Source organism: Punica granatum, chromosome 3 (genome assembly GCF_007655135.1).
Source record: "Punica granatum isolate Tunisia-2019 chromosome 3, ASM765513v2, whole genome shotgun sequence".
NCBI classification, from domain to species: domain Eukaryota; kingdom Viridiplantae; phylum Streptophyta; class Magnoliopsida; order Myrtales; family Lythraceae; genus Punica; species Punica granatum.
Genome location: NC_045129.1, coordinates 6,412,291 through 6,434,466, shown reverse-complemented (window position 1 = coordinate 6,434,466; position 22,176 = coordinate 6,412,291). Strand labels below are relative to the sequence as shown.

Below are 22,176 nucleotides of genomic sequence, written 5' to 3'. Positions count from 1 at the left end.
ATAACTGTATGTACTCTTCGTTGTTACATACAAAGAGCAGCCCTATGTCCGGCGAAGTCGAGGGCTTGGAATGACAGGGCAAAATTGTAATTTCATTGAGGCCTATTCGGCAAAAAAAGCATAATTCAAATAAACATGATGAATATTTCTCGAAAACTATCTTAATTTGCTTAAATTACCAAATAAGCACCATCAATATCGATCAATAGTCGAATCTAAAAACCTTTGGATTTGTTGCACCATATAACTTAATATTGACAGATATTCTTAGATCTATCCCAACGTTATTTTTTTACCTGAGGTATCTCAACGTTACTATTTTTATTTTACCATCTAGCCTCATGGGGATAGATGGTGACATCAAACTAGCAACGTTGGGATATTTCATATAAAAAAATGACGTTGGATTAGAACTAAAAATTTCATCAAATGTTAATTCATTTAAAACCTTTTGTGAAGATTGATTGAACTGAAATTATTATTTTATTTATGCAAAAATAAAATAGCTTTCCATTTTGGTTTAAATAATAATATTCTTTACTGCGTCGAATAGTCCTTCCCCATGTCGACCACCACGTGGCCGTCCTGAGGGGACTGGAAGGAAGTGGATTGGTGGACAGTGGGACCCAGACAGGAATTTGTTCAACGCTAAAAACATGTAATTTGTTATCTGCCAACAAAAATGTAATTTATTTATATCTGCGGTAATTTTAAATTGCCCCCTTAAAGTTTTACATGATATCTCAACATGCTCCTTATAGTTTCACTCGTCTCCTTTTCATCTCCTTTTCGTTACTGATGAAACATAAAACAGATATAGATAAAAGCAAAATCGCGTTACTAGGCCACAAAGAATAACATACTTATAAAAGCCGAAGAACAGCCTTGAAATACCGCCATGTACGGTCTCAATCGAGGCCATTGAGAGACCAAGACTCGATTGGCAGGTTTTATAGATCTCGATCGTTTCCAAGAGGGTCACGAATGTAACGAATGCATTTCTTACCTTTGAACATTGAACAACCCCTGGTCCTTTGGCACCTATATAGAAGTGCCCTCCTCCCCACGATTGGATATTGGTTCAAACTATTTCTTACCCTTTTTTTTCTGTTACAATCACGAGTTGTTTTCGATTTATTAAATGAAATTAATTTTCTCCTAGGCATCAATTTAATCTCGACCATAAACTACTTTTAATATCTTTTCACTATAGGCAAAGTCCGTTCAAATATAGCACAACTATATCACGGTTCGTAATTAAGAACTACAGAACATTTAACCTGAGTTTTTTTTGTTTTTTTCGGTGATAGACATTTAACCTAAGTTGACCAATCAGATGTTCGATTTCTTGTCCCGCTGTCAGCTGGCATTTTCCACATTTGGATTGACTATCGATCACGGGCTTCAATTAATAATGGCTCTCCTGTTGACTGGACACATGTACTCAAGGGGTCGCAAGAGAACAGTAGATGCTCGAAACATCCACGACGAGGGGAGGCTGTTGGTGAATGATGATGATCTTAAGCCTCGTCGAGATCTTAGGGACTAGACTCGATCACTAGTCCGAGCCCGGGATTGCGGTGTGTTAGTCGCTGTTAATTCAAAATTTTCTCTGAGAACAATTAAATATCAAATTATTTGCCTGCAGTACATAGGCGAGAGAGGCACGCATCGATGTCACGACTTCGGAAGCCATTCATTCCCATCAATAAAATCGAGAGAAATAAACGGTTCAGCCTCTTCACTTGTGAGCTCCCTCGACCACGGCACTCGCGCTTCGTAAGCAGCCCCTGGTCCCAAGCACTTGTACTGCCCGAAGAATACGGTCCTGCGAAGATATAGTTAAAATTTCTGTAGTTATCTCGTTTCTTTTCGCATCAGTTTGTTCTCTTTATTTGGAGAAAATCAACACGTCTAAATTTGTATTTGTCATTAATTTTATTCCCAGAAAAACGGAGACAAATATTTCATATGCTTTCCATGGAAAACATGTCTTCTGCGTTGCAGTCTAACATATTGTTTCTGACAGAAGATCTACCGATAATTTTCTGACATACGGATCGATTGCCATTGCTCCAAGAGTAACCAATAATTTTCCGATAGAGGGATAGATGGGTACATACATTTCCCGGTTCTTGTCTCCCCAGTCGTACCATCCTCTGGGGGTGATGATCTTATCCATGTAAGTGTAAGCGAATACGACCCTCGAGAAAGTCCCCCATGCCCGGCCCAGGTAGAGGGCACCCGACCCTGTGACCCTGCACTCGACGAACGAGAACCCGGTCTCGTCCAGCAAGCTCTCCCTCTTCTGGGCCGTCAGGGCACCGTAGCTGTTTGTCACGGCGTGCAGGTGGCAGTTCCTGTATAAGGAGAGGCCGTCCCCGAACACAAAGTCCACGGAGCCCTCGATGTAGCAGTTCTCGAAGTAGTGCCTGCCCGTGTGGTCGTACAGCGTGTCTTGTGCTCCTATGAACCTGCAGCTCTTGAAGGCTGCCTTATCTGCGGAGATTCGGAAGGCCACAGCCTGCTTCCCGAGCGCTCCGGAAGGCGGTAAGGGTGCATTGTTCTGTTTATGAAGTGAACACACTCAGAGACATTCATTCATAAGTAATATGCTGAAATTGAAACTGATGTGGCAATCGCTAGAGATCAGTCCTAGTTCAGGATCCGAGTGGGAATGACCATCGAAACGAAACCAAAAGTTATGGGGAAAATGTGTCAATTAGCTTCAGATGAACACTGATCGCAGAACCGGAAAATGCAGATTCCGGTCACCTGAAGGAGTGGGAACATAGAAACTTTAGCTCCTTAATAAGTAGAACTACCGGTCTCACCTTGAAGGTAATGTTCTTGGCGATGAAGTGGGGAGAGTTCACGGCGAATGTTGCAGAGGCGTACGTGCCCAGTGGACGCCCATTCGGCCCTTTTCGGTCTGCAGTGTCGTCCCATTCAATGATCGTCCTGTCCGCCCCAGATCCTTTCAGGGTAACGTAGGCCATTGTTGCTGGAATCTCAACCTTCTCCCTACATTTTCCAGCAATTTGAATATCATGTAACCTCAAAGCAGGACATATCATGACATTCTCCTTTTTAAGCGCTTCACAATATCTAAGTAATTACCGGTAAGTTCCCGGGCCGACAAAGATGACGACCCGGCAGTTGTTGATGGTAGGGACCGAACTTATAGCCTTCTGCACCGACTGGAAGGCTCCTGATTGCTTCCTCTTGGATACTCTGACGATCAAGCAGGCCTCAGGCACCTTCTTCTTGTTGGTGCAACTCTCCCGATTCTTTGTCAGGGAATGCCTGAAAGAGCCCACCTGCCTCAGCCACTTCGCGTAGTCCTTCTCGATTGACACCAAGCCATTCGAGCCATTCGGGCCAAAGGAAGAAGAGCTCTCGACCCCGAGCAGCAGTGCGAGCACTAGAAGGCTTGTTAGGATTGCTGCGAGAGTAACCCGAGGAGGAGAAGCCACTCCCATTGGATATAACTTGTGGAGAAGAATGTGCAGAAGAAAGCTAGGAGAGGTGAATGAATTTTACTTTGTGGCAGTATGCGATTTAGTGTGGATATTGATTGCATTTATATGATATATCTAATAGACATTGGGATGAGGTGGGTAAGATAAAAGGAGGAGAGTGAAAAGAGCATATGGAAAATTCCAGTGGGAGTGGTAGTCACATTTCTCGTATATAAGTCGACAAAGCAATTCACAGATCTTCCGAGATTCAGAAAATTATCCAACCCAAAAACTGGACTGTTCTATCAATGCTTTCAAATGCACCCGGTACCGGTACTAACGGTCTCGATAGACCTCCGGACGGTCCGACAACTGAACTGTAGATTTTATTGGTCATTTATTGATATTTAGTTACATTTGCGCCATTTTTAACTAGCCTAATTAAGCTAAAGTGCTCCTTACACTAATCATATGCACTACAGGAACTTTTCTCGAAGTTCCGATTGTATTCCTTTTCGATTATAAAGAAGGTCCGTGATCCAGTATAATAAAATAAAAATTTTAATTACTAATAAGGGATAAAAATAATTTGATTAAATATTAAATCTGAAACTTTATCATTCTGCACTTTGTTTTTCGGGTCGTGCCCCTTTTGCCTGGCTAATGAAAGCTGTTGCACCCATCACCTTTCGTTTGATTGGCCTTTGGAGTGGATGACTTTCTGCCAAGTTGGGTGTCTTGTTCTTTTCCTCACGGGGGGTCCTAGAGGACAAAAGAATTAACAGCACATTAGGTGAAAAAGAGCATGTCTATTTCGGATTTACTGTGGACCGCAGCCAATTCACATATTTTGTACGGTATGGTTTATTATTTTGAGATCGCATATTAACCTCTATCTCTCGTGGCAAGTTTGGTATGACGGAGTTGGACTACGCAAGTCATGTAGCACGTGTTATTTCGATCCATTCCCTTACCAATGCAACCAGATGATCTCTCTCGGGCATTAGAGGCCGGAAAGTGCGTACACATTTCTCTCGAGGATGAGCTGAGCTTAATCATATGCGAGGAAATTGTATGTTATGGGTGAAGGAGAAGATGATGGCTACACGTGATTCTTTTCGCGCTCCTAAGTTCATATGCATGATGGCATGTATGACTTCCATTGATTACAGTGTTAAAAGAAGGAAAGTGCAAGAACATATATGAAATGACAAGAGTAATGTGTTTCTCCTCGTATCATAAAATGGTGTAATGTAATGATGCACGTTCTCATATGATAATAAAAAAGATTTCAAATTCGATACTTAATAGGACTATCTGTACCCATTTATTAGTTATTAAAATTTCTGTTTCATAGTATTAAGCTGATGGACTTTCTCTCTAACTCCCAAAGGAAAAAAAAAAAAAAAAAAGAAGTGTTCTTCTTCCTCATTATGCATCATGTTCCCCCGGGGGTCCATCTCATCTCGTGAGCTCACCAAAGCTTGTTTGCTATTGAAGGTCAATGCATATCTATTAGATTTCATTGAAACTATGCATTTTCTTTAAGTAAAGTTCACCAGAAGAATGTTTAGCTAGCAATCCATACTATATATTTGATTATGAAATTAATGTGCAATCTTAACTAAAGTTCACGAGAAATATTTGGCCAGCGTGGAGTGTTGAGTGTTATAATGTAATATATGGACCAGACTCTAAAATTAATAGGCTTTATCAGTATAAACTATAAATGCATGAGTTATGAATTATTTGTTGAGTTGATTGCCCTGCTTACTTCTAATGTATATCGGACACGATCCAAATTGTTATTCCACATAAATGATCGTATCAGAAAATCGATAAAGCAAAAATAAATTCATCAAAGGGCCTTCCGACGAACTTAAAAAAAAAAAAAAGGTTTTCGAGGGGTAAAAAATTGGGAAATTTCTCGGGAAAACAATAAGAAATTAAAAAAACAAAAAGATGAAAAGGGGGAAAAAGGCCAAATTTCCGTTGCCGGGACTTGAACCCGGGTCTCTCGGGTGAGAGCCGAGTATCCTAACCAACTAGACTACAACGGATGTGCTAATACCCCTCAAAAGTATTATATTTAATCGTAGTTTGGGAAGAGACAGGGTTTTGGTTCTAGCTTCTCACTTTTAAGCCCTCTCTCTCTGGCCTCTCGCGTCGAACTTCTCGTCTGCTTCCGTGACTCCTATCCGGTCGAACTGCTCGCCCGGCGCAGCGCAGACAGAATGATTCCTCTCTGAGGCGATAACGCCATCCCAAGGAACTTCCCAGCTCCAATCTGATCGGTATGGCTTCTCTATTCGAGTCTCGCCATCCATACCCGTCAGCTCCTGATGCTGAATGGGAGAACTGGTTTCAAGCTCCGAAGTTGTATTTTAGTGCAAATTCCGGTGTGTGGTGCGAGGCAGCATATCTAGAAATGGTTGCATGGTCTAACTGCAGCAGTTTTTTGAATATCTGAGATCAATTGACATGTACTCCGAGGATACCAGAAGCACCCTTTAATTTGCATTGTCTGAAACTCGGTTTTATTATCTTCCACTCGATAACCATGATTAAGCTGCAACACGACAGGGTTAAGTAGGATTTCGTAAATGAGAATGAGCTATTCCTGCTGAAACACTTCAAGCTGGCCAAGTATATTAATTGCTTTTGATACTCTTATCCCATTCGTGTCCTTGGTTGTCTGATTTGATAGGTGGTGCTGCAATAGAGTTGCAAGTCTAATACAATATGCCTGTATCTGGACTGGCTGGATGTCCTTCGAGATGTCTATCGGTGCCTACTCGAGGCTCCAGGTCCAGGTCTGATGAAGTCTCATTCTTTTCGGCTATAGGACGTGGGTGTGCTCTCGGGAATTTTGAACCCCTTCGTCTTCAGAGGTTGTCTGAGCTTAGTGTGGTTTTTAGGCATGTAATACCTATAGGCTCTAGTTAACATGGAATATATAGAATGTGCGTTTTCTAACTGAATAAAGTACTTGAGATCATCTTTGAACAGGAGCAATGGGGCAGTTTCAAGATACAGATGCAGTAGACAACGAGACTATTCGATCAAGTGTGCGATGGATGCATCTTATGGTGATTTTACTAATGAATCAGCAGGTAATACTTTGGTTTCAGTTTGTTGCTTTGGTATAGTTTATAGTTGACAAAACAAACTTATGCAAATTAGACGGGTAGATCAAATCCTACCTAGATATAACTGAGACTGGCTTGTTTGAGTGGAGGTGATTTAGAAGTTGTTGAAAAACTTGAATTTATTTATTTTGAATGCACAGAAAAATCACTAGGTATTCGCTGTAATTGGGCTGACATTATAGGACCTTTTTGTGTCATAAGTGATTGCTTGTCAATTAAAACTTAAATGGTTCCAATATCTCCTGGGGGTTCAATTTTGAGCTCGAGTGATTCCGAGGAAACCTTATCCCGAGACTGTTTTATTTGCTGACCCTTTCATTGTGAAAACCTCGCCTTTGTACTTTAGGATTCTTTTTATAATTTTATTTTCTCTGCAGGCTCTAATGTCTTTCCTAGGATTAACGTACGGGACCCATATAAGAGGCTGGGAATCAGCAGAGAGGCTTCTGAGGATGAAATCCAAGCTGCAAGGAATTTCTTGGTACAGAAGTATGCTGGGCACAAACCCAGTCTCGATGCAATTGAATCAGCCCATGATAAAATAATCATGCAGAAGTTCTATGAAAGGAAGAACCCAAAAATCAATGTCAAGAAAAAGGTCAGAGAAGTTACTCAATCCCGTTATGTGCAGGCCGTGATGAGTAGATTTCAGACTCCATCCTCGAAGTTCATTATAAAAACATCCATAGCATTTCTAGTTCTTGGAGTTCTGACTGTTCTATTTCCTACGGAAGAAGGCCCCACTCTTCAGGTAGCCCTATCTCTGATAGCTACCATATATTTCATGCATGATCGACTAATGAGCAAATGGCGAGCTCTATTCTACAGGTACGCTAAATTATTAACAATCATTATGCAGTTCCCATTAGCTATATAGACAGCTAGCCGTTTTTTAAGAATTATAAATCACTTGTTTGATATTAGGATCAAAGTTGAACAGACTTCCATTCATACAACTTCCTGATCTGCCAAAAGCTGGACCATTGTTTATATAATTTATATGGTAACAAGTGATACAGGATCATAAGCCTTTTTGTACGCCTGCAGTGCTGGAGCTTTCATCACCTCGTGGTTGCTGGGGACCTTCTTGATGGTTTCTGTGATTCCACCAATGTTCAAGGGTCTGAGGGGCTTCGAAGTGACGACTTCATTGATAACCTATATTCTCCTCTGGGCTGCCTCTACTTATCTAAAGTAAGAAACCTTTTCATCACCTCACCAGAGATCCCAATTTTGACAAAGCAGATGGTGTCAGATAGATTTCTCCTGGTCATGGTTCTCAACCAAGTTAGTTTACGCTGAGGCCTTCCACAGAAACCGTAACCGGTATCTTCTCGCTGTTGTATGTTCCTGCGCTGTTTGATGGACCTGTTGATTTAGACTTTAGAGTGGAAAGATTTTTGGAAGAATTGATCTGGAAATTTTCACAGAGGTGTTGGCACTTCGGAAGACGGATAATTGTTTCAATACTTAGTATAAAAGTATCCTTTCTCACCTCCTGACTCTTGTTCACTACTCTAGATCTTGTGCTGTAGATGTTTTAAGTTTTCTGGTTTTTCCCTAAAATTCGGGAGATTTGCTAATGGTTTTGCATAAAATCAACAGCTCTGTCACAACCGAGGGAAAATGAAAGAAATTGGCTGCATATGAATCTTTTTTTGTGTGTGTTTCATCTGTCACCTAAGCTACGAAGGGACAGAATCTCGCAAACAAAGTTCGTCAAACTCTGTCCACAGACAGCCTGCCCATGGCATTTCTGCATATCATTGCCAAAGCGCTAAATTTCTCAAATGTCATCATATTTTTTTATCAAATTGACAATTCAGACTGCTCTAGAATCTTTTCTTGAGGCAGGGGCCACTGGCACAGTTCTGTAACGGTGGTCCTCCGGTGCTTCCGGTTAGCTCTCCACCATTCGTTCCTCGAAGTGATGTCGTGAAAGCAGGGGAGAATAATCTCCCTTCTGTCTTTGTGGTCAATAACATATTACCTTTTGCGAAGACTTCGTAACTGAGGTAGTGCAGTCTTCTCACAGTTGTTATAAACATTGTTGATGGCAATGATGTTTTTGTTGTGGACGACAAACTCCTCCGAAACAGAAGCAATAATTGCTTCAAAATGCAGGGCTCGAGGGATCTTTGTTCCTATGATTTAAGATTTGTATGAAGACGGTCGTAAATACCCGAGACGATGAAATAATTGTCCGGACCTTGATGACCAACAGGAAGAAAAATTCGTCGACAACTTGCAATTTGAAGTACCTATTCGACAGAAAAGACCAAGAAGGAGAGAGAGCGATTGCTCATGTGGTTTCCCAGACCACTAATTCTCCATAATATCTTCCATGTGGTCTGGCTTTTTGAGAGTCCCATTTTCAGGAGGTCTCACAAATTCAGGAAAAAAAGGACCTAAAAAATTAAATAAAACTATGAAAAAGAAATCCAACCAACGGCTAACTTTGCCCTCAGGCCAAGTTTGCAATCTCCGTTCCGTATGCCACAACCTGATTAGTCGATGCATCGCAACCTCAAAAGAGGTATCTCTGTCTTAGAGCGGAACTATAAATTGCTCATCAAGTTTGAGCAGCAGAACTGTGCAATTAAGGGGAGAGCAGAGAGCAGAGAGCTGATCGTCGAAGAGCTAAAAAGAAGGTGGATTACCTTTCCTGACACCGAAAGGAAGGTGATGGCCTCTGCTTCTCTTCTCAAGTCATCCCCTGTTCTCGACAAGTCCGAATGGATTAAGGGACAGTCTCTGCGCCAGCCTTCAGTTTCCTCCGTGTGCAGTGTCCGGGCTGCATGGTCTGCTCTTACCGTCCGTGCGAGCTCCTATGCTGATGAGCTTGTGAAGACCGCTGTACGGGCCAAAAGCCTAAAACTACAATAATATAGGTATCATCTACTTGATGTACTACTTGTGTTATTACATCTGCCAAGTAAATGAAGTGATTATGTTAAAGTACGAAGTGATGGCGTTTCATATAACCATTGCATCTATCAAGTGAATGAAGATGCTTGATACTGATACTGGGAGACATTTGGTGCAGAAAACCATTGCATCTCCAGGCCGTGGCATCCTGGCCATGGACGAGTCGAATGCGACTTGTGGGAAGCGGCTAGCCTCGATCGGCCTCGAGAACACTGAGGCGAACCGCCAGGCATACCGGACGCTGCTCGTCACAGCTCCGGGGCTTGGGAAAGTACATCTCTGGCGCCATCCTCTTTGAGGAGACACTCTACCAGTCCACCATCGACGGGAGGAAGATGGTCGATGTTCTTGTCGAGCAGAACATTGTTCCTGGTATCAAGTTGACAAGGTGAGTTGTGGCATCATTTCTCTGGCTCCTTGACTTACCTTGCAGAACAAAATCATCACCATCGCCGACGACTAATGCTTATATAGCATCATGACAATTTATTAAGCGATGGTTGTGTGATGTTGAAACGTTTGATACTGATGCGATATGTGTAACAAAAATATTCTGTTGGGCCTCTAAGTACTAACAGTGCGTAACCCTGAGCCGGATTTAGAGCATGATAAAACATGCCTTAAGGAATGATGATGCCATGATAAATTGATGTTATTACGCCCAACCTACCTGCTTAAGGAATCTCAATGATCAATCCAATCTTTTCGTGGAACTAGAGTGTGTCAATTATGTTGTGAATTGGGGACCAAGTCGAAAGTGATCTGCAGGGTTTGGTTCCATTGGCGGGATCAAACAATGAATCATGGTGCCAGGGACTCGATGGACTAGCCTCTCGCTCCGCTGCTTACTACCAACAGGGGGCTCGTTTCGCCAAATGGTACAAGCAGGATGAAGCTTTCTATTATTGATTTTTCGTAGTTCTACCTGGTCTACTGTCTCCAGTTCTGAATCCTTTACCGGTCGATATTCTTGAAGGCGAACTGTTGTGACCATTCCCAATGGCCCATCTACACTCACTGTCAAGGAAGCTGCCTGGGGTCTTGCTCGTTATGCGGCCATTTCTCAGGTCAGATAGCACGGAAAAGTGAAAACATTAGGCCAACAACGTTTCTGCCATTGCTTTGTCTTCGTTTCATTCATGGTGGGGTTCAAAAATCTTGTTGCCGGACAATGGGTTAGTGCCAATTGTGGAGCCGGAGATTCTGCTTGATGGGGATCACGGGATAGACAGGACTTTCGAGGTTGCCATGAAAGTGTGGGCGGAGGTTTTCTTCTACCTCGCCGAGAACAATGTCATGTTCGAGGGGATCCTTCTCAAGCCCAGTATGGTCACATCCAGAGCCGAGTGCAAGGAACAGGCCTCACCTGACAAGGTTGCCCAATACACCCTCAAGCTCCTGCAGAACCGGATTCCCCCTGCCGTCCCCGGAATCATGGTAAGCTAGTTCCTCCGGAAATGGCCTTTTGCCCGATTCGGCGGAATCTTTTGGTTTTCGGATTTCATCTCCCAGGAAGATGAATAACTGCCTGAAGTACTAGTTTGTCAAGCTACCGGCTATTCAGTACTCAATACCAATTTTCTGACTACGTTCGGTGTTTTCTGCAGTTCCTGTCCGGTGGGCAGTCTGAGGTGGAGGCCACCCTCAACCTGAATGCCATGAACCAAGCCCCAAACCCATGGCATGTGTCCTTCTCGTATGCGAGAGCCCTCCAGAACTCATGCCTCAAGACACGGGGAGGCAGGCCTGAGAACGTCAAGGCTGCCCAGCAGGCCCTGCTGGTCCGGGCAAGTGCCAACTCTCTCGCTCAGCTTGGGAAGTACACTGTGGAGGGTGAGTCCGACGAGGCCAAGAAGGGAATGTTCGTAAAGGGTTACGTGTACTAGGTTGCCAATCTCGTCTTGACAGCCTAGTAAGATTGAAATGCAGCGTCCGAATATGACGTTGGATGTGATGTAGCGAGATTGAATATACAAATGTGGTCTGATTTTTATTTACGCTTCAATAAAATGATGAAAGCAAGTAGTTTACAGGATTCATTGAAGTACCTAACCACTTGCCAGAGATTTCCGAACCCAGCGATCATACTCGTCGGATGTTTCGATAGTTTCTGAGCTTAGAATTTTGTCCCCTTCAAACTCAACTGACGTGGGAACCAGATTGAGTTATGATGTTGCCAGGTTTGTTTTTCTTCCACATATTTCTGATACCGAACTTTGAAAAGAGATGGCTAAGGGCGCCTGTGAAACCAGAGCCCATGACACCAACTAACGGGTCTAATGCATTCCGACTGGTTTTCAGAGGCTTCCGCTCCCCAGTTCAACCAGTTCCACACGCCCATTCACCAAACCATTATCAAACCCAAATTCCGACATGTGCTCCAAAAAACATCATAAATGAATATAAACACCAGTTCTTTCAAGAGCCAACCATCAACTAAAGTGCTTCCTTATAAGACATCATGGTTACAGGACATTACACGTGCAGCGGAAAAGACAGGGAAAACAAGTATGCAGTCTCCAGTATATACACATACACGAGTCGACCCTTTCCGCTAAATTCTTTTTCATGGCTTATTCCATCTGCATTCTTTCCTAGCGAGCATGGTGCCATAGAAGTTTCACGCAGCGAGAATACTTGCCGTGGATTGTAAGGTTTTAGGTTAATTCATATGGACCTCCTGAGGGGGTCATGGCACTCAGATAACCATAGGTCCATGTTCTCGATTATCTGCTGCCTTACTTTGTGTACCGCATCGGGGGTGGTGCACTTCTCAGCATTACCTGCAAACAAGAATTACATTTTGCAATATTAACTACATCTATTTCAAAATTTATTCAGCCCAAGGAACAGGGGAGGGGAAGACACGCACAGAAAGCAGTCACAAGAGCTTGATAAACAACAAATAGTGTGCTCAAAGTGTGCGGAACCTTCTGCAAGCCAGGCACCTTAAAATGCCATTCGTTCCTTTTCCCAGTTTTGCAGTTATTACACAGTATGGTAAAGCAAATTGAGAAGTTCAGTTTACATCCCACGTTTCATACCCATCTATTTTATTTCTCGGTAGGACCTGATAATTCTTCCTCACATAAGGGCATCTATAGCTAAACTAGTGCTCAAATAGTCAGGGTGCATATGATTCAACACTGCATGTCAAGTCCAAACAAGGGAAAAAATCAAGCATACAATAGCTTAAACTGATAGAACTGCTTCAGTTATTTAAGTTTATGTTCCAGTATGATTGCTCTTCTTTGGCTCGTTAAGGCGCAGAAACCAATTTAAGTTCAGTTTTGCCCTACCAGGTCCCATTTAGAACCAAATGAAGCCTGAAAATTGTGAACCTAAAAGAACCGCTTTATTCCCGTCCAGTTCCACATCATGATTTTCCCTTTGACACCTTTATGGAAGAAACATTGATAAACTAAGAGCATTCTTGGGATTGGCAGGCTGGAATTGGTTTGACTTTAATCCAATTGACGTCCATTGCTTCAAACATCTGTATAACTATACATGATGGATACATGCGGCAGTCACAATTTTTATATCCTTATGGAATTATGAGCATTTGTCAGGAATTTGAATATATTCGTGCCCTATCAGAGTTGAAAATTGTGCATACCTTCAAGGCTTAGTGGAGACTGGGGGCACCCTCGCATGTCAGTTCCATGACCGCAGTTATAGCAAGAAATGATGTAGGAGGGCACTGAAATGTCCAAAAGGATATTAGTAGCCGATAAATAGATGGATCAGTAAAATAAATTAAGAACTTACAAGTATCCAGTACTACCACAAACTTATTTAAGATTGAATGGAACTTATAATGTATGGAACCCAGAACTCATTTATTTTTTAAAGTACATTTGCTCTTCTTTTCTATCGATACTGATTCTCTGTGATGTCATCAAGTTGATAACTTGCTAGGTAAGATTTAAACTTTCAAGTCAATCAATTTTACTAAGAAATTCTGCTGGTAGAACAGGAATATCTTCAAGAAAACGAATTATCTAAATAGATCTTCATGGGTACATTAACATAAATATTAGCATGATCCTTAAAAAAATTGCAGATGATGTATGTTTAGCATTCCACTTGCCAACTGAAAGATTTACACAAAACAAAATTTCGCATCAAACTAGGTGAGACTTACTATCTTGGGAGGAGGTCTGTTTTGATGCATGACGCCAAGGATCTTGTGAGCCATTAGTGAAAATAATCTTAGAACCTGAAAGTTTACTCAATGATAAGACTAGAATGCTTACATTTTACGAAGCCAGTAAAGAAAGTAGGTACATGTGGTGATGGAAAATCAGTAATTTAAGCAGAAGAAAAGAACTTTAAGCAACAAATTATCATGACAATCTCGTATACTTTTCTCTCTATGTTATTAACAGCTTCCATGATCTATATTCGATGATTATAATCCTCAAGTTTCGAAAGAGATGGAACTTGGGAAGAGATTTTAGTTTTGGAAACCTGCTGTCTTATTGCCACCATAGTATAAATTTGTGGCATCAACATCAGGATAGATCCCCTGGCCAAAGACATTCTTGCAGAGATCCAGATGATACCTGCAGCACCATAACATTGTCCAATCAGAAAATAGAAAGAAACAAAAAAGCACATGGACACCCACGAAGCCTCATGCCATAATTACCAGAACCTGACCACTGACCAGCTGGTTCGAACTTTCAACTGTGTACCAGCAATGTTCTCCAGTCTGAGTCTTGCTGAACCAACCGGACAGTTCACCCATAGTTTTTTAATCATTAGACCAGTGGACTGACATTTTAACCATTTCGATGTCCGGCATGTTCTGATAACTTTATAATCATATCAAAAAGCAAAGAAGGATGTTCATATAAGTGAGAAAACCTTGTATCAACTTTTGACAATCGAATGCTATCATTGGAGGGCGCGACCTGGAAGTACGCAACTTCTGTGCAGACTTGGAACCACCAAAGTCGACTACCACTCTCTTCAGTTAAAGCCGTTTTCTTCAAGTGTTTCTGGTCATAGGTTTGTGGTCGCTCACCAAAGGTTCCAAGGAAATAATCTTTTATGTATTTGGCATATGCATCCTGCCCAAACAGTTTCAAGGTGCCAATTCAGGCATTAGTCGGTGCACAGGGAGATTAATATGGGGCAATTCACTAATACTCGGCATAATAACTAAACACATAACAAGTTTTAATAAATCGAAAGTAGAGAAGACGAGCTAATACCAAAGAAACAGCAATAACAAGAAATTACTATTTTCAGCATAACAAGTGTGCTATGCTTGACCGTAAAAGAACCAACTAAAGGACCCAAGGAAAGGTACTTACCACCAAATCCTTTCCTGCTTTCTTGGCTTCGACAATGGGGGAGCATACTTTATCAGGATTTCCATATTGGAACTGCAATGAGTTGGAAACAGGTGAAGAGCAAAAATTCTGCAGAAGAAAGGAAAAAAAAAAAAGAAAAGAAGCAGAAAAGTGAGAAAAGAGAGCACGCTTACTGCTGTAACGGCTGCATCTGCCAGGAAGTAGAAGAAATCACCATCAACATCAAGCTGCAAGCAAGTAGTAAAATTCCCAAACCCAGAGGAGTTATGGAGAAAGTATAGTTCCATCTTCATCTATATATAATATATAAGGAAAATATCACTTTAGAACATTATTATATGGACCTCGGCAGCACCAAACTGTGCCTTCAAAGCCTTCCCCTCCGATGGAAGTCGTTGCTCCACAAGCTGAGTAATTTCTTGTAATGCAGCCTTACATTCTGCACCAGCTGAATCTCCAATCTAAAGGTTAGAAAGAGAATAAGAGAAATTTTTTAGGTTCTCGGATTTTAGAGGAGCAAAATTGAATATCTTTCTAAGAACCTGCTCCTTACTCTTTAAAGGCAACTAAAAATGTAATATGGAGTCAAAAGAGGCAGAAGAATTGTTTGGGCTTACCTGCCGGTCAAATTCAGGGAATTCATATATAGCCTGAACGACAGCAGAACTTGCGAGGCTTCCACAAGTCAAGTGAGGAAACTTAAGCCGAAACCATGCACTGAGAGCACCAGAATATGAAACTCCAAAGACAAACCAAGGATTTTCCTTATTTGATTTGTTGAACTTCGAACTGATGGAATCCTGGAATCATCATTGAAAAAGGAACAGGCAGTTTTCAATATAGAATATCTTATGAAGGAAAACATATGGAATAAAACATCTGCTCTCAATGATCAGGTGCACAAAAGCATAGCATGCAAAAAGTTTAAGATTTTTTTGATAAAATTATGCACAGTATTTCTATCATAATGAATTCAGGAAGAAGTACGAAAATTTTGAATAAAAGAGAAGCACCAACCATCAAATTTCCCAGTAGAACCCTGATAAAACTAGAAGGTACAAACGACAGAAAATTGTGCTTCATTGAATTACACAAAATGCTGCTAATACCTAGGTCCATATGCTGTTAGGAGATAAAAAGATGAAAGATAATTTGTGTCATTGAACATCTGTAATCTCCAGACTCTAGAGACCTCTCTATGGTATAGCTGATAATTTCTAGATACGCTCCACTTCAGACAAGATGACCTCGACATTCGTGCTGTATTACTTGCACAAGAAGCACAAATAGCTCTAACTATAAAATGCAATTAGGTTGCAAGGTGTGTGTAAATTTTAAAGAAAAGCACTGCAAACTGGAAACATTGACACCTAAAGGTTAAATAAAAACAGAAATAGCTCAACCTAATTATCGAAGAATCCAACTTTACTTAGTGGGTACCATAATCAAGCAGTGCATTCATGCAAATGAACTTTATACATGCATTGCCCACCTGATAAAACTGGCGAAAGGCAGCCAAGTCAAAGAGGGCTTGTTTTGATGACAGATATTTTAGATTTTCAGTCGTCAAAGATGTAAAAGGTGAACTCTTCCCATAATACCGATGCTCAAGAGAAACAACAGCTGCCCCAAACTTTTTTGCCAAGACCTGATTAAAACAATTATATGTTAGTAGAAATTTCACTTGACTTAAAATAAAATATTTCACCATTTCAAACAAACAATCCGCAAAATCTATCTGATCCTATGTAGTATCAGTGCAATGTGGCAGTCTAACCACAGCAGGGACAATCCATCCAAAATATTTTGTCGACAAATAGGAATGAATGAAAGTAGATGACAGAACAGGAGATGCGAACCCAGAAGTTATCAAATCCCCGTAAAATGATCATTCAGTATTAATCAAGTGATGACATCTAAATCTCCCCCGTGCAATATTGCCGCGGGGGGGAATACAGCACTCACACTGATGTAGTCATTTGTTATTCCATTGCAAGCAGATTCACCGCAAATCTTCAAAAATATCGGCCCATCCGGCATCTGAAAGTAGTCGAGGAACTCATAATACCGCTGAGCAAATTGATGATGATCCTGAAAATCCCAATTTAATCCTGACATTAGGCCCGATCTTCTGTGATACAATTTGAAGAAAAAAATAAACTGTTGCTGCAAATCACTGCTCAACTCCTCTACAGTATGTTTTAATCTGTGAACTGCAGAAATGTTTGAAAATTTTCATAAGCCGATCTCAGGGGGAAAAAAAACTATTTTCTGGTGCAAGGAGAAACTAATCTCGTCAGGGCTACACTGATATGTGATACAAATTAAGAGTCATCAACTGCCTGATTGTCATGTGATCAGATGAGAGCAACAGGGATGACCAAATTGCAGATGCCTTAAGTAACTCATGTGCAGAAACCAATAAGAAAAGGGAAACTGAGATGAACTAGCATAATGGCAACTTCTGTCCACATTAGCAATTAGCATATGAAAGCGGGAACTGATTTTCAGCTGAAATGAAAGACTGCATCGGATTATCGAAAAGCGCAGAACCTTCAATTTTTCACAAGTGTTGCAAGTTCATCTTTAATATCTCAAACAGTCACAAACTTCCCACCAAAGAAACTTCACACCCACCAAGAAAATAATTCCTTTTTCGGCTGAAGAGGGAAAAGGTTGGAGCTTTCTCAATGTATACTCAGAAAACTCGAAAATGAGATACTGTCGAAGACAATTTCAATCGTCGTTTTCACTTTCACGCCAATCCTTAACGCTAGCCTTCCCATTGGTCTATGAAATTAGAGAACACCAATGGAGAATCAGGTAAAAGATTGCGAGGGTCGAGAGCGGTACATAAGGGGAGAAGTGATCGAGGGTCTGATTGAACCAGAGCTCGGAGGTGGTCAAGTAATTGCCGCTCTGAGACTGAGACAGGCCCCGGAGCTCCGTCCGGTGGGTGACATAGCCGTCGGAGATGCTGAGGAGAGACAGCAACAGGGGAAGGAACAGCATCGGAGCGAGTACGAGACGACCTACACGCGCCACATCCGCCATCTTTTCTCAACTGATGACTTCTCCTCCTCCTCTGTCGGATTCTCGGATGAATCAAATATAGGAAGCTGCTTGTCGTGTCCATCCGCTGCATTTAATAGAGGAATCTGCGTCGCGCACGCCAACAAAACAGACAAACAAAGCCCCTGAACCGGACGTGCCCAGCTGGGACGGTCCTGTCCGGTCCGGTCCATCTGCTTCAAGGTTTTATGTTAAACCGAGATGTCACTTGCCAACCAAACATGGTCATAGACCGGCTCGTCGGATAGAAAACATACCCGTCAACACCAATCACGAGAACCCTGCCGATGGTATTGTCATTCCCTCCTAGCGAGGGCTGCAGCCTCTCAATTGTGGAAGCGCAAAATTAGACCCGACCTTCGATATACAACGTTCTATTCTTCGGGGTGAATTGGGGCAGGTGGTCAAAGTCTAATAATAAACGCATCCATATATATTTCGTACAAAAATAAGTTCAGAAATGGTGAGTTGAAGTTTCTTATGGTTTGAATCGATTCAACTGCACGAGTTGCAGGGGAAAGGAAGTAAACTCCGAGCAGTCGAGCCTGTTCAGCCCTAACAAGAGGGCCATGCTTTCCCAAAGAATTCTTCAGAAGATGGTTTAAGTGATAAAGAAGTGACTAGTTTGGTGGGTAAAGTCATCTCATCGTCAACCAATATTTCAATAGCTCTTTGTGTTCAAGCAGTTGGATTCATTTCTCAGTTACCTCGTGTGAAAATTTTTCTCTTAATATTTCTTTCCGATGCAATTTTAAATTTGGACCCTATTAGATCGGTAAGAATCGATGGATGGGCTAAAAACCGATTGTCGTAAATCATATAATAAAACAGTTTTATTAAGCATTTCGTATTAGAACCGTAGACATTAGAATTCTCGTGCACCCGCAAGTGCACGTACTACTGAAAACTCTATTTGTAAGACCAGATTTAAGTCAAATGATGATGATGATTGATGGCCAGTGCACCACTACAAGTTTTTTTTTTTTTTTTGGTAAGCCATGGAAGGGTCTCCCCGTGTGGTATTGAATTCGATTAGAGGCTGTAGTAAAGATGTTATCGCATCAATTTAACTTCGTTAAAAAATTACGTATTTTCAGAAATGGATGCAATCATTTCTGAAGAGATTCAACATGGAAATTTATCCATAATAAACTATTTCACAACTTTTATTTATAGATCATATGAACCTGACATTCATACAAACATTTCCTTGCCAACAATGACACCCGACAAACAAAATTACCACATTGTAATACACCATAGGGTATACATAGCACTTGACTATTTATTGACGACACAAGCTTTTAACCTTTTGCCTTTTGACATGCAAATTGCAATAATTAACAAATGATTTTTTATGAGAAAGAAAGTGTCTTTTGTTTGTGTTTTTGCACTCTCTTATGCTGTTCTTGTCCGAAAATAAAATAAACTTGGATCAATCATCGATCTAACTGGCCAATGCTTTTGCTACCGGCCCATATCGACTATCAATATACCTTAGAAGGAGAAGTTCATCATGTCCAAGCTCAGGCTCTCCATCATCACCCTTTCCATGAACCCGCACTTGGTTGAGGCCATCGCGCCTTTCTCGAAGCTGCTTCCCATCCTCATGGGCTTGAAACAGCTAGACGCCGAGCCGGAGAGGGGAAGGATCGGGATCTTGTCACAGTTGCAGATCTCGATCATGTACCCGTCCGGGTCGTGGAAGAAGACCTGGTCGACCTTCACTCCGGCTTCCTCCACCACAGCCGTCACATACCTCATCCCCATCTCCTGCAGCCTCCTCTTCACTAGCCCAACATCGGTGCACTGCATGATCACAAGACAAAAAAGAGCCAAAGATCACATTTCAAAACTTTTAGGGGCTTGATGATATGCCGGTCTAAAGTTTGTTTGACACTTACTAAGCTAAGCACATTGTCCTGATTACCTACGTGTATGCAACAGCTCTTTAATTTGATATTCTCTTTACCTGGAAAGAGATGTGATTGTCTTTGGGATTTATAGGCCTTGGCTCGTAACCGGTTGCGTCATATTCATCCAATGAAGGGTTCTCAATCAGGTGGATTCCAATTCCATAATTGTACAGCCTACAAAACCAAGCCACAAAATCGCGTAACTTGATCATCGGTCCATGAGAAGATGCATAAAAGATTTGAGATTGTATTGGTATTAATAAACTAAAGCTGATCATAGTTCAGTAAAAGCTTAGACTATGAGATTCCGGAAGTTATTACACTCACCATGCACCATTGAAATTGAAAGAGGAGGGGCGTTTGATGAGAGCGAAGCCCAGTACATCCTCGTAAAACCGGACTGAGTCACACACCGACCGGCAAAGTAGAGAGATATGATTCAGCGAAAGCAAGGGCAAGGCCTCGAAGCTGCTCACTTCTTCGATCTCCATATCTTCTTCTTTTAGGAATCTCACTTTGGTAACTCTCCTTTCTTTCTTCCGGTATTGTTTTCTCGTGCAAGTGTGGAACGTCGACGACTTCTGCAACAGCTGAAGACCCTTTTTTATAGAGGGAGGGCTCGAGTAGATGGAGTATTTCAATCAGTTTCTTGTTAATTTGGTTCAATTTGGAAATTTCGGTCGAGATATGAGTGAGTGAGAGGTGGAGGAACTTTCCTAGCAGATTCTATGAATTACACTCCAAGGAAAAGACACTCGACCGAACGCTTGCATGCGAGTTGCCTACTAAAACAAGAATACACCGAGCTGGCCAAAAATCCTCCGGATCGGGTGTTTCTTTCACGTATCAGTCGATTATAACTGTTGATTGACGTGTGGTCCCATATGAATCGCGTGATGGGGACCAAACCCAGTAAGCTATTGTAATTAGCTGGCTAGCCAGGGCGACATGATATCCGATAATCTAATTACTGACAACCACCTCTAGCACGCTAACATTTTATGGAACCAGTTAAACTGTCTCTAGATTCGATCATCTATGGTATCCGAAGGATCATGGATGATATTCCACGTAATCTTACCAGGTTTCTCCATCAACTGGTTGACATCATCAAAGTTCTATTATAACTTTAAAAATGCATATAGCACGTATACTGTTATCACTTATCACTTGGATATCTCATTAGTTATTGACTATTAATATAGATAAAGCGTCACTGTTGTTTGGTGATATATTGTAAGGACATTGGTGTTCCACTTTGTATTTCCTAATTTCTTTTGCTTTTTTTCTGGGCTTACCCCCCCGGTTTAATTACCCATAGAAAAAAATATAGATAGTTTTACTGATCGAGTATATAAAAATGAAAGTAAAAAAGCAAAACGAATGCTCATGATTCTCATTTATAACCCAACAAAAGAAGAGAGAGTGAGAAGAATGGATGATATATTTTTGCTTGAAGGATAGTACGGACATATATAATTTGTGCTTGACCAACCATCTAACTTTATGGGCTCAACGTCTTCGCATTACATGTTACGGTTCGTACGTGATAAGAAGTGACGATAAAGATTATCGGAGCTCAAGTGTACGTGATTGATGAAAAAGTTGGTACACAACATATTAACTAACGAAAGATCCAACTTAAACAATCACTTCTTCCCTTTTTGAAGCTACCACGTTTTCTATTGCTTTTGGAGATTCTCATATACGTATGTAGAATCCTAGAAAGACGGCGAACTGGATGTATATAAAGCTCCAAATATCGAGAAATTTCTTCGCAGTTCCCTCACGAGCCTCAAATGAGTTGCATGCCGATTCGATATGTTATCTTTGCACATCGTACAATCAAGAAATGGGATTTGTGTGAAAAAAAAGCAAGAAGTGGGACTGATTATAAGCTTTTGAGGTCCAGCTAGAAAGAGGATGAATCATACGTCGGAAATAGCTTATTTTTGGCTGTGTGAACAAATACTGGAGCATGCACCAATGTTTCCTTTTAATTTTCTCTCTTTTTTTCCCCCTCAATAATAGTAGATCGAGAAAAAGAAAGCCTTTTCGCATAAAAAGGGCATAGAAATGAAATCCTTTCATTACCAACGCATCATTAGTATTATTATCATTATTATTTCCTCTATGGAGAGTATTGAAAAAAAAACTCATATTACAAAACTCATAAATTCATTTTCCAAAACTCTATTTGATACAAACTACTAACTAGGTATAAGCTTGCATTTTGCTCGGGTGCATGAATTATCGATCATTTCATTTATTAAAAACACTATTTTGTTTTCCACAAAAAGTAAATTTTAAATCCCCCCAATGGAAA

General features: G+C 41.2%; 4 protein-coding genes, 1 non-coding gene and 1 pseudogene across 6 annotated transcripts; 2 read left to right on the top strand and 4 right to left on the bottom strand.

The window, feature by feature from the left end:
• Nucleotides 1-1,593: 1,593 nt before the first annotated feature.
• LOC116199178 (probable pectinesterase 53) lies at nt 1,594-3,634 on the bottom strand. The gene is made up of 4 exons (XM_031529468.1): nt 3,121-3,634; nt 2,835-3,024; nt 2,124-2,566; nt 1,594-1,828 (listed from the first exon to the last, which is right to left on the bottom strand). Exons 1-4 carry the CDS (start codon nt 3,480-3,482, stop codon nt 1,678-1,680), a joined length of 1,146 nt encoding a protein of 381 aa, XP_031385328.1. The 5' UTR covers nt 3,483-3,634; the 3' UTR covers nt 1,594-1,677.
• Nucleotides 3,635-5,448: 1,814 nt separating this feature from the next.
• TRNAE-CUC lies at nt 5,449-5,521 on the bottom strand. Its single transcript has one exon. It is a non-coding gene; the product is annotated as a tRNA-Glu (tRNA).
• A 79-nt stretch (nt 5,522-5,600) lies between these two features.
• On the top strand, nt 5,601-8,193 carry LOC116199179 (protein CHAPERONE-LIKE PROTEIN OF POR1, chloroplastic). Of its 2 annotated transcripts, none has more exons than XM_031529469.1 (5): nt 5,601-5,755; nt 6,169-6,379; nt 6,471-6,574; nt 6,988-7,438; nt 7,658-8,193. In XM_031529469.1, the coding sequence occupies exons 2-5, from the start codon at nt 6,204-6,206 to the stop codon at nt 7,806-7,808; spliced, it is 882 nt and encodes a 293-aa protein (XP_031385329.1). In that variant the 5' UTR covers nt 5,601-5,755; nt 6,169-6,203; the 3' UTR covers nt 7,809-8,193. The 2 variants fall into 2 exon arrangements, with proteins under 2 accessions (XP_031385329.1, XP_031385330.1); XM_031529470.1 differs by having other exon boundaries at nt 5,602-5,755; nt 6,169-6,352.
• A 616-nt stretch (nt 8,194-8,809) lies between these two features.
• LOC116199180 lies at nt 8,810-11,582 on the top strand (annotated as a pseudogene).
• A 332-nt stretch (nt 11,583-11,914) lies between these two features.
• On the bottom strand, nt 11,915-17,999 carry LOC116199176 (probable serine protease EDA2). The gene is made up of 12 exons (XM_031529467.1): nt 17,716-17,999; nt 16,828-16,953; nt 16,355-16,510; nt 15,480-15,662; nt 15,207-15,323; nt 15,036-15,089; nt 14,863-14,934; nt 14,411-14,616; nt 14,012-14,106; nt 13,686-13,760; nt 13,158-13,241; nt 11,915-12,321 (listed from the first exon to the last, which is right to left on the bottom strand). The coding sequence occupies exons 1-12, from the start codon at nt 17,914-17,916 to the stop codon at nt 12,206-12,208; spliced, it is 1,485 nt and encodes a 494-aa protein (XP_031385327.1). The 5' UTR covers nt 17,917-17,999; the 3' UTR covers nt 11,915-12,205.
• A 1,072-nt stretch (nt 18,000-19,071) lies between these two features.
• On the bottom strand, nt 19,072-20,439 carry LOC116198726. The gene is made up of 3 exons (XM_031528948.1): nt 20,178-20,439; nt 19,907-20,024; nt 19,072-19,743 (listed from the first exon to the last, which is right to left on the bottom strand). Exons 1-3 carry the CDS (start codon nt 20,339-20,341, stop codon nt 19,432-19,434), a joined length of 594 nt encoding a protein of 197 aa, XP_031384808.1. The 5' UTR covers nt 20,342-20,439; the 3' UTR covers nt 19,072-19,431.
• Between the last annotated feature and the right edge of the window lie 1,737 nt (nt 20,440-22,176).